Below are 13916 nucleotides of genomic sequence, written 5' to 3'. Positions count from 1 at the left end.
ATACTTCTGGACAGTTCTCCCAACATGAGCTTCTTAAATTTTAAGAAAATGGTTGATCGGGTAGATGGTAGATCGAACAATCAAACAGTGTGGGACAGGAAACTGACTACATCCCAAAAAGGTCCGTCCTATCTTCTATATAAAACCAGCTGGACGTTGCAGAACGTGGTGATTTGTACAACATTTCAGTCATGTTGAACTCTACAGTGAAGTGAAGGGAGTGGGTCAGTAAACACCCGGACGCAATTTACAAACTGTATGTTTGGGAGTAAATCTGCCTCCATGTTCACCGGTTCTCAGTCCCAATCAGCCTCGTCAGTTTATAAACCAGTAACTGTACCTTCATTCACCTCTCACCTGTAGTACTGTGCTTCCTGTCTTTTCCCAATAGCTTGAAATAAAACCGGTTTTCAGCTTCAGTGCTCTGTCTTTGGACCCATTTGCTTCATTTGTGCTGCTCATCTGTTTCAATCCTGGACACAACATATGCTCCATCTGGTTTTCGTTCCCTCTGTGGTTAGTCTGTTTCTGATTTTCTCATTTTTATTGCAACTAAACTGTTGAACTTCACCAGGGAGTCGGTCTGTTGTGGTCTTTGTTTGGGTTTTAGCTTCCTGAAGACACGGGACAGAACAGGGCCCTTTAGAAACTGTTTGGATTCTCTCAAAATGTAAATTGAGCTTCCAAAATGCTTCATGTAAAGTAATAATCAAGAGACACTGATTTTATTTTAAATTTTTTTTTTTGAATTTACCTCTTTGTCACTATCATAGTTAACTATTTAGAGTTGAATGGGTTCATTATGCAGCTGTGCTTCTCACCAATTGGTAGGTACTGTGGTACAGTGGGTGTTTTCCGCTCTCTAACCAAAGTGGGCATTAATGAGCCCATTACACACTGGTGGACCACAAAGAGCTGAACGAGGCACCAGACGGAAGGAAGGAAGATTTATGATTTATCGGAATTTTTTTGGTTTTGCAAGAGAAAAGTTTTTATGAGTGGAGAATGACTGAGTGGTTCTTTTGGCATGTGTACATGTGGCTAATCCAACGTTCTAGAGCATATGCACGTTTTTGTGGAATCAGGTGGAGAAACAACATGGCACACCATTAATTTCAGAAATACTAAGGGGATTTTAAGTAATTGTTTCCAATTCCGATTTTGCTTTGGTTTTTTAACAAGAATGAAAGTCCTGTTGGCACAGTAGTGAGGAGGGAGTTGAACCATTGACCCTGTAGGTTTGTAAAGAGCTACCACCTGAGCTACACATCCACACAAAGACTAATTACATTTACCCTGCAGCAGTTTCTTTGTGTTTTTTTCACCTCGGCTTATTTACGACTCCTGTGTGTTTTTCATTAGACTCGAGCGGTGGCTCAGCATTCTGCGGTCGACCTCCCCCTCCCACTCTCGCTCTCACACCGCAGCTTCCTTTTTCTCTCCAAATGCTGCTGACTTTCCGTTCTCCACACAAGTGTCAAAGAGCAAATGCTCTGTGGCAAACTCATCACACGGTAGCTGGCAGCTGGAAAAGAGAGGCAAGAATTGTGTGTATATAAATAATAAACAAACCCCGAGTGAACTAACGGGCTGGTGTGCAGTTTCAAACACCCCATGTATAAATAGAAGAAATCCAAGGCTCCCATTGGCTAATCAGAGATGCAAAGAGCTTGAGTTCTGGCAAACTTGGAATACACAGTATTCATTTTGCTCCTACACCAAATGACACAACTTGTTAGAGCTACAAATTGCAGTTGTTGGAAGTCAGTGCACTCTGCCCAGTCCTCCCTGTCTTCAGTTATCACATTTAAACCTACAATAAACGAGACTGCTACACAAGTTTTTGATTTTTCTCTCTGTCAACTCCCTCGATCTGCTCACACCGGTGCCAATTGAAATGATCCCCTTTTTTTTTTTCTTTCCTTCGTTTGCGCTCCTTTTTTGGTTCTGTTGGCTCAGCCGATGCAGGAATCGGTGCCACGCTTTGGCTGTGAATCAGCCACAGCAATGTTTGGAGCAGTGAACCGGGAGCAGTATTCGCATGCTGATTAACAGTCGTGAATTTCCACCTCTGACACCAGCGTTTTCTCATTCAATGGAGGCCTGAGTGTCACATGAAAAGCATAACCAGGCCAGTGACTGCATGGCTCATTTGCTTTGAGCAAATGAGCAAATTCAGCGCTGCAGTGTGTTAGCGGCTTATGAACTTTCGAACTCTATGTTTCAGAGGTCAGATTTCTAATGTGCCATATTCTACCTTTTCCACAGTCTAGCACTCTCAGTACAAATCCCCCAAACTGCATTTAATTAGCCCTCAAAGCGTTTTTTTTCATTCTGCCAAGTCTTTTTCTCAGAGAGCAGTGTTAGCAGATAGTCGTATGCTAAGCATCCGTGTTTGGTGCTGATTGTAGTTGCATGAAGAAATGTGCTCAGTGTGTGACCTGGCTGAGGGGACGGAGCTGTGAGCTGCCTCACGTACTTGTTGCTGAAAGGTTGTAGTGTCAAATTTACGGCTGCGGGTCTATTTTTGCAAACGTCTGGGGAAGCTCTCCAGATGATCCCCGCTGTGTGTGTGTGTGTCTGTAGGTGCACGTGCGCATGATGTAATGGTGTGTCATCTTACAAGCACATTATTGAGCCATGAGTGCGCCGAGAAAAGTTTCTTAAGGTCAGCACATTTGGGTTTAATGCATTTTAAAAAAATAAAAGTTTCGGCAGATCGGTGCACAGAAGAATTTTTACTTTATTCAAAATGTTATATAAGTCAAGTAACAGCCAACGAGGCTAAATTCATTTAATGTAACATTTAATATATTTAATCATTATTCATTACATTATATTCATGAGCATGCAAACTTCAACAATGAACAAGTTGGTAAAAGTGCCAAATGATAAAAAAAAACAAAAATCACAATAGCTTAAAGTTACTTGCTATTATAAATTATTTCTTAAGCTTTTTTTTACACAGTTTAGAGCAATAAAAAAAAAAGAGAAACTGATCTGTGAGTCTGCTACCAGACGTGTTTATGGCTATAAAATCTGGACACTACTACAGTCTACATACAGTTCACTGCCTGCTGTGAAAGTCTAAACCTAAATATAGTTGCAGAGCACTAAAGAAAGTATCTCTTCCAAGGACATGATACTATAGCATTACAGCAGGCCAATAATCCCCTGATCTGCAGCTGCTTCCGTGTCATTTGCTTTTAAACGTTTGATCAATAAAATTGTTAAATTCGCCAAAGGTGAATGAGGACAAACTGTTAGCTCTACAGTTCAACTGCTTTCCCACAATTAAAAGCAGATTTTCTGCAAAATATGTTGCTTTCATTTAACGGAGGGGATTTTTTCCAAAGTGGCTTCCCACATTTAAAGAGGTTAAACATTTGGGAAGTGATTTATTTTTTCTTCTCTTTACAAGCTTTTTAAGTCTTCATGCCACCTGCCTTTAGCACTGATTCTAGATTTGCCCACATTTGATGGACTAATTGGACTTTATGGCTCACGGTGTCAAATTTCTTATAGAGGCTGCTGTAGAAGTTACCAACGTTACTGCAAAAGTCATGTTTTTCTTCACAAATTACTATGATTAATTGATTTGTTGATTCCAAAATGTGTTTGTCCTGTCAGCAATACTTCAAACACTGCTGCTGTCATTGTGTAGTAAAATATTGATATAAAATGATCAGTTTTGTTTAATTAATAAGGTTAAGTCAAAGCAGTGGTAATAAGTGCTCTTCATAAATTCAGAGATTATTAAGTGAGGTATTAGATTTGCTCGTTTCCAACAAATCCTCCAACCTTTACAACCACAGGCTGTACACACGTCGCAGCACAAGAGCATTTGTTAAAATTTGAAATTGCGCCCAGTTGGTGCCACACAAAATTAGTGCACATTGTCTCTTTGCATTTGTGCCAAAGCTTCTCATCCTAAATGGTGAATTACAGTTGTGTAAACATAGTAGTTTTTTGGGGGTTAGGTACAAAATGAACATGGTTGGGTTTCATATATGTAGCATCGTCAACTAATGTCACTTACTTAAACCCGTCATGTTCACAGCAACAACAGGAAGTTACACACTGATCTCAACGACCGGTCACAGGTGGGAAAGTCTCTGCTTTGTGCACCCGCCCATCAACCCTGACCCCCTCCCTACAACATGATACTACAGGACTGTGTCATGTTCACTATAAGGTGCTAGACATCCCATAAAGACGATCTATGAAAACATATTTTACAAGACGGTATCCTTGCTTCTTGTAAACGGTGGTTGAAATCCCACAGTGTTTCCACTGAGTACAATATAAAACTAGAAAATGCTCATTGTTGGAAACAAAATCATAACAGCAGGTTTAAAAAAAAAAAACGGGACAAACTGTAACTATAAAAAAACACATTGTCCTTTCAAAGTTGATTCTGCTTATCGCTGTCCTCTCCCTTCCATCTCTTTCATGTTCTTGATTGCTCCCTTCCCCCTGCTCTTCATCCTCTCCTTCTCCAGCCTCACCCTCTCCTTCTCCATCATCCAGTCCCCTCCAAGGTAACTCAGTGCGTCATCAGGTCGCCCGCGATGCTGGGGTCTCGGGTCAAGGAGTGACTGGAAGAAGGAGCAGGCCAACGGGGTAAAACAGGCAAACTGGGGAGCTATGGGAGGGTTGTCCTTCATGCCCAGCCCTGCTTCGTCCCCTAAAGTGTCTGTCCGTGGCTCTGCCCACACATCCAATTCATCTTCGGGGCCTTTTGCTTGGTCAAACCATTCCCGATATTTCAGGTATGAGCGGCAGTCGTTGGCAGTCTCCGCCCAGGGATGACTTCCTGTGAGCATAGCGTAGGTCAGAATGCCCAGTGCCCAGCTGTCTGTGCTGGGCTCCACAGACACCAAAACTCTTGTCTTCGTCTTCTTCTCTTCATCCACCTTATCACCATCATTCCTGTCATTCATGGTGGGCCAGCTGTCCTCATTTCCTCTAGCAACCTCTGCTTCAGGGGTGCAGTAAGGGGAGCTGTACCACACCTCTGGGACCTTGGTGCCCTTGGCCTTCACCTGCGATCATAGAACAATTGTTTTACTGCCTTCGCTTCGCACATATCCACGACAAGGAATGTTACAGTAATTAATGCCTTCATGGGGCTTTTACTGACCATGCCAAAGTCTCCCAGTTTGATCCAACGGCAGGTGGAGTCACACAGGAAAACATTCTCTGGTTTAAGGTCTCTGTGGACGAAACCGAGGGAGTGCAGATGGGACAGAGCACTGCACAGCTGGGACACCACCCGCTGACAACAGTTTTCCTCCATGCCGACCTAATGATGGACAGAGAAGCCAAAATCAACAATTATACAGTAGCAGAAACTCCCCATCCATGAAATTGAATCCTCCATCAGTTATTCATCAATCTGAGGAGCAATTCTTTTTGCTTTTCATCCACTTGTGCATTTCATCATACAGTCTGTGTTGTAGTTTGCACAATACTTAACCACTGTTAAACTAAATGTACCTCAGGCAGGATGACATCATATAGGTCGCCAAAGAGGCTGGCTTGCTGAGCGAATATGTAGTGCGCAGGCGTGAAGTAGACGATTCCAAGAGCTCTGGTCAGAGACGGGTGGGTACAGAAGGACAGAGAGAAGTTGTACTCCCTCAGGAAAGAGAAGAGAGAGGTGGACTCTCGAGGGAAGAACTTCAAAGCCATTGGAGTACCTGGAGAATATGAAAAAAAAGATGATGATGTAGGTCTGTACGCGGTGAAATAATGTAACGAAGTGTCGACCTCCTCCGTCCTCTCACCTTGATTCTTGTGCACGGCCAGCATAACTTTACCATATGAGCCTTCGCCCAGGAGCTTCAGGACCTTGAAGTGCTCTGACGTGTCCATGGATGTCAGAGACTGAGCCGTCAGATGGCACATCTCATCTAGAAGCTTTGTGGCAGCCTGGACACACGGACGCAGGAACAAAAGATTGTTGACTTTAAATACGTTGTGTAATGAAGTTTATATTGAGTGAGCGCTGTGCTGGATTTTTTTTTTTTTCTTTTTGTTTTGGAGCACAAGTTTAAATTGCAGACTGCACAAGTCCGACAAGTCTAGACTTAAATTCCAGGAGCAGCCCTAAGAAATGTAAGTGCATAAATGCAAATGCAAATTATTCCGGACAAATGGTGAAATCAAAGAGGAAAATGATTTTGTAAATTTAATGTACTGCAGATCCATCATTTAGCAGCTGAGTGATGTGCTTCATAATCAGCATTTCTCAGTTTCATTCACACCTATGTGTTATATGACATGTTAAAATTCTGCCATTAAAAGGCCTATTAGCTTTATCGTGTTGAGAACCAGTCCACAATTTACAATTAAACTGTCTTCGTTTATCCACTATCTCAATAAAACAAAAAAAGACACCTGAAATATCTTTTCCAAACTTGTGGGGGTGGAGTCCTTTGCATCTCTGTGGTATGTAACACAACTGTTGTTGATGTGGTGGTGCTGGCAACACTGATCCCCAGTTATAAACATATCTGTTAATAGCTTCATAAAATCCTAGGCACACACACACACACACACACACACACACACACACACAGATCTGTGTGTTGTCTGGTGGAATGTTGGTATTTCGCCAACAGCTTCCCCCTCCTCTTTGGCCCCTGCGTGGGACATGTGGTGTCCCACAGTCGGACATGGGGCAGCTCATTACAACTTATTACAGTGAATGAATGTGGTGCACGCAGATACTGTGAGTCAATGACAAGGTTTTCATTCCCACCAACAAAGACGAGGGCTCCCAGTCTACGTTCAGAGCCAGATGTTATAAGGAGATGAAATGCTTGTTTCTGGCTCGTTTTGGATGCTTGACAAGCGACGAACAATTTGAAGTGAATCAGTGAAGGTTTCTAAAATCGGCGGTTTTACGTGAAACTCCCAAAATTAATCTGCAGACTTGTAACGGTTTTGTTGAACGTCCACCATATGTGGGCCGACCTTTGTGGGCACCGTTCAGGCACTGTGAACGCATGAGAAACAAAAGACCTCGGTTTGGAATGTGTCTGTCATGATTTAGACAAAAGGAATAAAAAGGAGTTTAAGATAACATGCACATGGAAATGGGAATCGCAAACGTGGCTGATAACAGATAAAAGGCTTTGGGGTAGAGTTGTGTGCAACTGGGACCAGTGATTAAATGAAAACACATGTGATGATTGAGAGACATTGGAGTCGGAACAAAGGAGCGGACGGAGAACTGTGCGTATTAAAACTTCCCACAGTCCCAAAGGTGATAATCCTAGTAGGAGGTCGTTATTGAGGTCAAAGCTGGTGGTGGACTCATACTGGAGGACATTAAAGACGAGGGGGTTGTACGATTTGGCCACTCCTGTCCACACTTTTGTTAGTTATTTATGTATCAAGTTAAATATTTTTCTTTTTGGGGGGTTGAAACGGATCACACTGTCGTCAGGAACCACACAGTACAGGTGTGAATGTGTACGAATACATATTTAATGTCGGATCCACAGAAGTGTTATTACACGTGTACATGAAAATGAAATGAAAATCTCCCATGAACGTGCAGAACAGTGAAAATAAATCCACAGTGTGCTGCTAGAGTGAATAAAGCTCAGGGGCCACAGGGTGGAGGACCAGGGGGGAACGGAGTGTTCAGTGAGCAGGATTCCTGAGCTAGAACAAGTCAGCAGCCTCCCTGTGAAATGCCAGGCTGAATGTTAAAGACATGTCCTGACTGGTGTGTGTGTGTGTGTGTGTGTGTGTGTGTGTGTGTGTGTGTGTGTGTGAGTCAGAGATGAACAAATGCCCCTGTGGTTTCCTCTACATGGAAATGAATCTTTGTTGACCGCAAACATCAGTCTGATAAATGACCAGATTTTCTGGTTGAGTGTGTTATGAAACCTACTGGGAGACACACACACACACACACACACACACTTCTGTCAGCACCTGGCACATACCCACAACTTGACCAACTCTTTGTTAAATATGTCGACCACCGAAAATAGCTTATAGCATGAGGGTGATCACGTAGAGGACAATTTACATAAGCCAAACATATTCTGAAACATATTTTGGACTTTATTTCACAGGCTTCAAGATTATTTAATAAATGAATATCATCTGAAATTGTAAATGATTCCAGGTATTACATCTTCAAAATAGCATCTGTGAAAAGGAACAAGCTAGAGATGAATGAAATGTTAAACATATTGCAGTTCTTATACGTGGAAATGCTTCCTTTTGCTTGTTTAGTCATTCGAGAACACTTTATAAAGTCCTAATTTTTTTGCATACAGTCACCTAAGAGGCTTCCTGGAGAAAAACATGATATGTAGATATGAGTAATCTGCATATTTCTAGTTATTACATTTTAAGTACCCTCTCTACTTTTAGGACTCGGCTTAAAACCTTCCTCTTCCTGCTCACTCAACCTGAACTAGCTCCTACTTAAGATGCTGTAGGTTTAGAGTGTTGGGGGGACTCCAGCAAGTGCAATGAGCTCCCCTCCTCTTTTTCTCTATACATTTATTTGTCAGCACCGTATGCTATTAATTTTGTGTCCCACCAACCTGTATAATGTTTGGTTGTTGTTTTTATTGTCATTTTGTTGTTGCTTTCTGTTGTTCTTTTCTTTTCTCCCTTCACTTTCCACTCACCCCAACGGGTCGAAGCAGATGGTCGTCCACCCTGAGCCTGGTTCTGCTGGAGGTTTCTCCCGTTAAAGGGAGTTTTTCCTCTCCACTGTTGCCTATATCTTGCTCAAGGGGGATTTGTTGGGTTGCTTCTACATACTTGTGTAGTCTGGACTTTATTCTGTAAAGTGCCTTGAGATGACTTTGTTGTAAATTGGCGCTATATAAATAAAGTTGAATTGAATTGAATTGAATCTTAACAGTTAGCGGGGGGCAATTGAACCAAATTTGTTTTTGCCATTAAATTCCCTAATTCCAAAAAACAAAAGAATAAAGGAAATGCAATCGTGACGCAAAAAACCATACAAACAGACAAAAAGACTTTTCCCCTTAAATGCACGGAGATGAAAGTAGCCAGCTTGTTAAGAAAATGATGAGGAAACTTAGTACTAAGTATAAATATGTTGGAAGGGAAAGTGAAAGTTTTGAAAAAGAAAGTACTCAAATGCAGATATCCAAAAGTTCATAATACTGTATTTCAGTACCATTTTACCTCCGTAAATGATATAAATGATATTGTTTGGAAATACACTGGTGCTACTGTGGCTCTGAGAGCTCAGTGCTTAGGGAAACACAACAGCTTCGGCTCAGCATTCAGGGAGAAGACGCTGCAAGAAGACAAACATATGATGCAAATGGAACAAACAAAATACCTGAGTTACTTTTTTGTTGCTTCACCCTCAATAATTGCAGTTTTTTGTGGTAAAAATGAACATTTACTGATTGTTTAACCATCAAACTGCATGATTTTGATATATGTGAGGCATATTTAATTGCTCTCTACAAGTATTTCTTATTCACAGCACACTTCTGTAGTTGAGTTTTGTCTGCAGCTGTTTTCTCAGGCTGCAGTATGTTGAGCTTCCATGGCCACCGTATGTGTAGTATTTAAAGGGTATTAAAATACTACATTTAAATCCAGACTGTATTTTATGCTTTTGCTTTTCTGTAGAAATAGATAAGTTGCATTATTCCTGCTAAGTCTGCTGTCCAGTGTGTGACACCTTATACTTGATGATTAAAACTGAAAGTGTCGTAGCTGCTGCATTTAGTGTAATTTGTACTTTTTTCTGAAAGTTCTCTTTCTTTCAACACACTGAACATGTTATTGTCCAGTGCAAATTTGTGTTGTAATGATTTAAGTGATATCAGGGAACCTCTGTCATAAAAGCCACAATGATCTGCATGTGACTCTCCCTCTAGACCCTTAATCAATTTCAAAATGTCCAAAGTTTCCAAGCTGTGAGGGAATGAACGCTTACAGCTCTTTTACTCACTGTCATCCTGCTGCTGCTGTTCAGTTCGACGTCCTCAGCTAGAAATCCGTCTAACAAACAGTGTATTTATGCTTTGCTCTAGATTTAGCAGGTGCATCTGTCAGAAAATCCTTCACGGATCCTCATCTGCTGCACGCACACTTCTCCTTTCACCTTTGGTGCAGGTTCAGTCTGCAGCAGTGCGACGTTGGCTGTGGTTTGCACTCGACCCAAACTGTCTGACTCACTGCTAGTTGGAGGGTTTCATTCGAGCTTCTGCTGTAACTTTTATCCCAAACAGATCTGTCCTCACCCCCCCCCCCCCCCCCCTCCAACCACCACCACCGTCCCTCTGCTGCTGCTCTGGGCGGATCCTGAGGAGCCTCCTGTGTCTGCTTGTGGAAATGAGAGAAAGTGTCTGTGTTCATTCCTCTGTGTTTGTGTAAGAAAGTCAATGACATCATTCGCTTCTCTTTAACACAACATGGTCTAAAGATGTTTTATCAAAAAGACAAATAGAGGAAATAATACCTCACATTGTACATGCTTTGTGTGAATGTATATTTAACAGTAAAATAGTTTTGGTCCATCCACACTGTTGTTAGACGTAGAAAAAAGATTTGTGAAGTGCACGACTAATAGTTGTCCCCTGGACAGATTCTCCCGCCTGAGCTGTGAATCTCTGCAGCTCCTCCAGAGTTACCATGGGCCCCTTGGCTGCTTCTCTGATTAATGCTCTCCTTGACAGCCCTCGTCAGTTTTGGTGGACGGCCACGTCTCGGTATATAGTATTTAGTTTTAGTAGTATAGTTTTCAGGTATGTATTTGTAAATTTTGAAAACCCTTCATCATTTCACTTCACAGTTATTTGCCACTTTGTCACATAAAATCCCAATATAATAAATGTATGTTTTTGGTTATAAAGTGACAATGTGTGAAGAAGTTCAAAGGGACTGATGTGTGATGATAATGTAACTCTTACTAAATGGCTCTATAACAGTCAGATCGTGCAGATATGTAGTAACATTAAAATTTCTCACTATATGGTAAAATAAACACCAATGAGTCGTACTTTAACTAACGTAGCCTCCTGGATGCTACAACAAACTGTTTGGGGAAAAAAACATACCACATTAGTCTCCATAAAAATGGTCAATTCTGTTTCCAACCTCCTTCACATCCCCTCGAACTCATGCTGCTGTTATGGTTTTCCCAGTTTCTTGACTTTCACCCGCGCACCTTTGTTTGCCCAGCCACCTCACCTATTGCAGATGCACTAATCCCTCCCTCGAGTCTGCCACACCACCCGGTAGTGGCAAAGAATCTCACATCTAATGAAAGTCAAACCTATAAAAATGCATTTCAGACAGGACTTAAAAGATGACACTGATGATTTCTTTACGCAGGTTATTCCACAGTTTTGGAGCCATGATGGAAAATCCACTGTCTGATCATCTTAAGTTTCGTAATGGCACATATGGAATAAAAAGAGCAGAAATATAACATGGCACTAAACCGTGCAGTGATTAATAAGTAATCAGTAAAATCTTAAAATTTATCCTAAGATGAACAGGGAGCCAATGTAGAGATGCAAGACAAGGAGCAATGTAGCTGAACTTCCCGGTTCTAGTCAGGAGCCGAGCTGCTGAGTTCTGAACAACTTGTAGGCGTTTCAAGTCTTTTTGGTGAAGTGAGGAAAATAGGCTATTGCAATAATCGAGACGAGAGGAGATACAAGCATGAATAATAGTCTCAGCATCATTCAAATTTAATATAGCTCTGATTTTTGCAATGTTCCTAAGATGATAAAAGCACGACTGAACTAGTTTAGTGATTTAATGCTCAAAACTCAAGTTACAGTCAAATAAAACACCAAGATTTCTGGCAACTTGCTTAACAGAATTTTGATAAAGGCCATAAGGCTGAGAGTTTATTACTGGAAGTATTTTGAGGTATGAGAATTTTCAATTTATTTGAATTTAATTGAAGAAAATTTAAGTACATCCAGTTTTTAATATCGGAATCTATATAATATCGAATAACCTTGTAGAGAACTCAGCCTACTATGATCCATAGGAGTTATAGGGAGACACAGCTGAGTGTCATCAGCATAACAGTGAAATGAAATATCATGTCTGCGTATAACATCACCATCATGTAGATTGAGAACAGAATTGGGCCAAGTATGGATCCTTGGGGAACACCACACTCAGAGGGGGAGGGGATGACATATAATTGTCAATGGAGACACAAGATTTCCTATTAGACAAATATGAAGCAAATCAGTTTAATGCTGTCCCTGATATACCCACCAGGTGCCTCTTTGTGTCCAACAGAATATTATGATCTACTGTATCAAATGCGGCACCAAAATCCAACAGCACTAAGATAGAGCACAAGCCTGAGTCAGCATTAATTAGAAGGTCAGTTACTGTTAGTGGACATGTGTCAGCCTCGACTCTGGGTCTGCACTCAAGCAGCAGTCTTCTCATATCGGTCAATCAAGGCCAGCTTGAAATTGTTTCTAAGCAGACAACTGTCCACCACAACATTAAAGGCAAAAAAAAAAAGTGCACACCACGCTGGATACAGGTGAATGGCAAACGTTTTCCACACGACGGATTGTCTCACTGTATGTAGCTTATTGTTCCCTTAGACTTCCTGTATGTCCTCTGGCCTGGATGGAGTCTTGTCTTGCTCTCACTTGTTCTTGGACTTGCCTGATCGTTTTGTGCCATTGCCTGTAAATCATCACCTGTTGTCTGTTTAGCAGAGGCATTGAAATGCTCTTTCCTTTGCAGTTTTTTTAACCAATGCGTCTATTAGCGGCGCATCCGTTTGCAGGATTTGTTGCATTACAATAACATCACCAACAATGTTGTTGTGGGGCAACAGCTTTTACTTCATTGGAAGACACCTAGATGGGAACTGGAAGATTCTGCTGGGACTCTGACTCAGATCAGCAGAATATGAACCCACTGAGCTGCACAGAACAGTGTCCTCTGGCAACAGGAGGCAGGACAACTTCATGGGAATATGAAATGTTTTTTTATGAAGTGGAAATCAATGACAAACCAATGTAAAACAGTGAACCATGCATGTAACATATCTTACACAGACATGGAAACAATTTAAGCTAATATGTTTTTATTAGTAAATTGTAATATCAGTTATTGCTCCATCATCTGTGCAGAGAAAAGTGTGTTATTCCCCTCTGACATTTATATATTTAGCTATAAATATCAGTCAACAAACTCTCACTGCTCTCTACACATATCAACATGTTTCTTTTTTCTACATTTGTTTAATTTATATCCAGTCAAAGGATTTTCCTCTTCACCCAGACCCCCTTTCTGTTTCAGCCGATGCCGAGTCGCTCAGACTTTCCCTGGAGGCCACCAACACTTAAAGGGAAAGTGTGTGTGTGTATATGTGTGTGAGAGACAGATCATGTGACTGTGTCCACACGTCAACACACCGACATCATGCCAGTCACCCAGAGGTCCGTGTGCGCCCTCACGATGACAATTTTAACTTCACTGCCTTTACGAGTGTTTGCTGCAGAGGTGGAGTTACAGCGATGGAGTTGTCATACTGCAACAGGTGCTGCCATTACACATATACAGCAGGAGGTCACCACGAGTGGAAAATGCACAAAGTTAACAGATCAGAAAATGCTGGTGACATGTATTAGCAAATCAGCTGAAGGAAATCTGATCAAATTAAAAAAATGTAAGATTTAATGGAGTCATTTTTCTGTCTGTATTGTTGTCTCTAGGTCATGATCTGGCTCAGTTCCACTTCCTGCCTTGGACTTTTATTTTGTAGCCTTTTCTCCGCCTTCCTGTTCCCAGTCCTTTTCACCAGCTCTACCTTTTATTATCAGTCATCATTGTTTATACCTGTTCCCCTCACTCTCTAGACCCAGCTTTCCCCACAGCTCCTCATGTCCCTCTCAAAA

At 41.5% G+C, this 13916-nt stretch overlaps 1 protein-coding gene across 2 annotated transcripts; it reads right to left on the bottom strand.

Annotated features, from left to right (window-relative positions):
- Nucleotides 1-2680: 2680 nt before the first annotated feature.
- On the bottom strand, nucleotides 2681-10223 carry si:ch211-171h4.3 (serine/threonine-protein kinase SBK2). 2 transcript variants are annotated; one of them, XM_067519422.1, is made up of 5 exons: nucleotides 9962-10223; nucleotides 5790-5934; nucleotides 5500-5702; nucleotides 5144-5305; nucleotides 2681-5045 (listed from the first exon to the last, which is right to left on the bottom strand). In XM_067519422.1, the coding sequence occupies exons 1-5, from the start codon at nucleotides 9980-9982 to the stop codon at nucleotides 4422-4424; spliced, it is 1155 nt and encodes a 384-aa protein (XP_067375523.1). In that variant the 5' UTR covers nucleotides 9983-10223; the 3' UTR covers nucleotides 2681-4421. The 2 variants fall into 2 exon arrangements, with proteins under 2 accessions (XP_067375523.1, XP_067375589.1); XM_067519488.1 differs by having other exon boundaries at nucleotides 2682-5045; nucleotides 9977-10223.
- Nucleotides 10224-13916: the final 3693 nt, after the last annotated feature.

This window comes from Channa argus, chromosome 1 (genome assembly GCF_033026475.1).
Source record: "Channa argus isolate prfri chromosome 1, Channa argus male v1.0, whole genome shotgun sequence".
Taxonomy (NCBI): Eukaryota; Metazoa; Chordata; class Actinopteri; order Anabantiformes; family Channidae; genus Channa; species Channa argus.
This window is presented reverse-complemented; position numbering and strand designations above follow the sequence as displayed.

Bases quoted from the DNA above. Each gene is read 5' to 3' on its own strand.
- si:ch211-171h4.3 (XM_067519422.1), bottom strand. From the start codon at position 9,982: ATGACAGTGAGTAAAAGAGCT. The intron at 5,306-5,499 runs GTACATTTAGTT...GTCCATCATTAG, and splicing joins ATGATGTCATCCTGCCTGAG to GTCGGCATGGAGGAAAACTG. The intron at 5,046-5,143 runs GTCAGTAAAAGC...CTATGATCGCAG, and splicing joins AACTGGGAGACTTTGGCATG to GTGAAGGCCAAGGGCACCAA.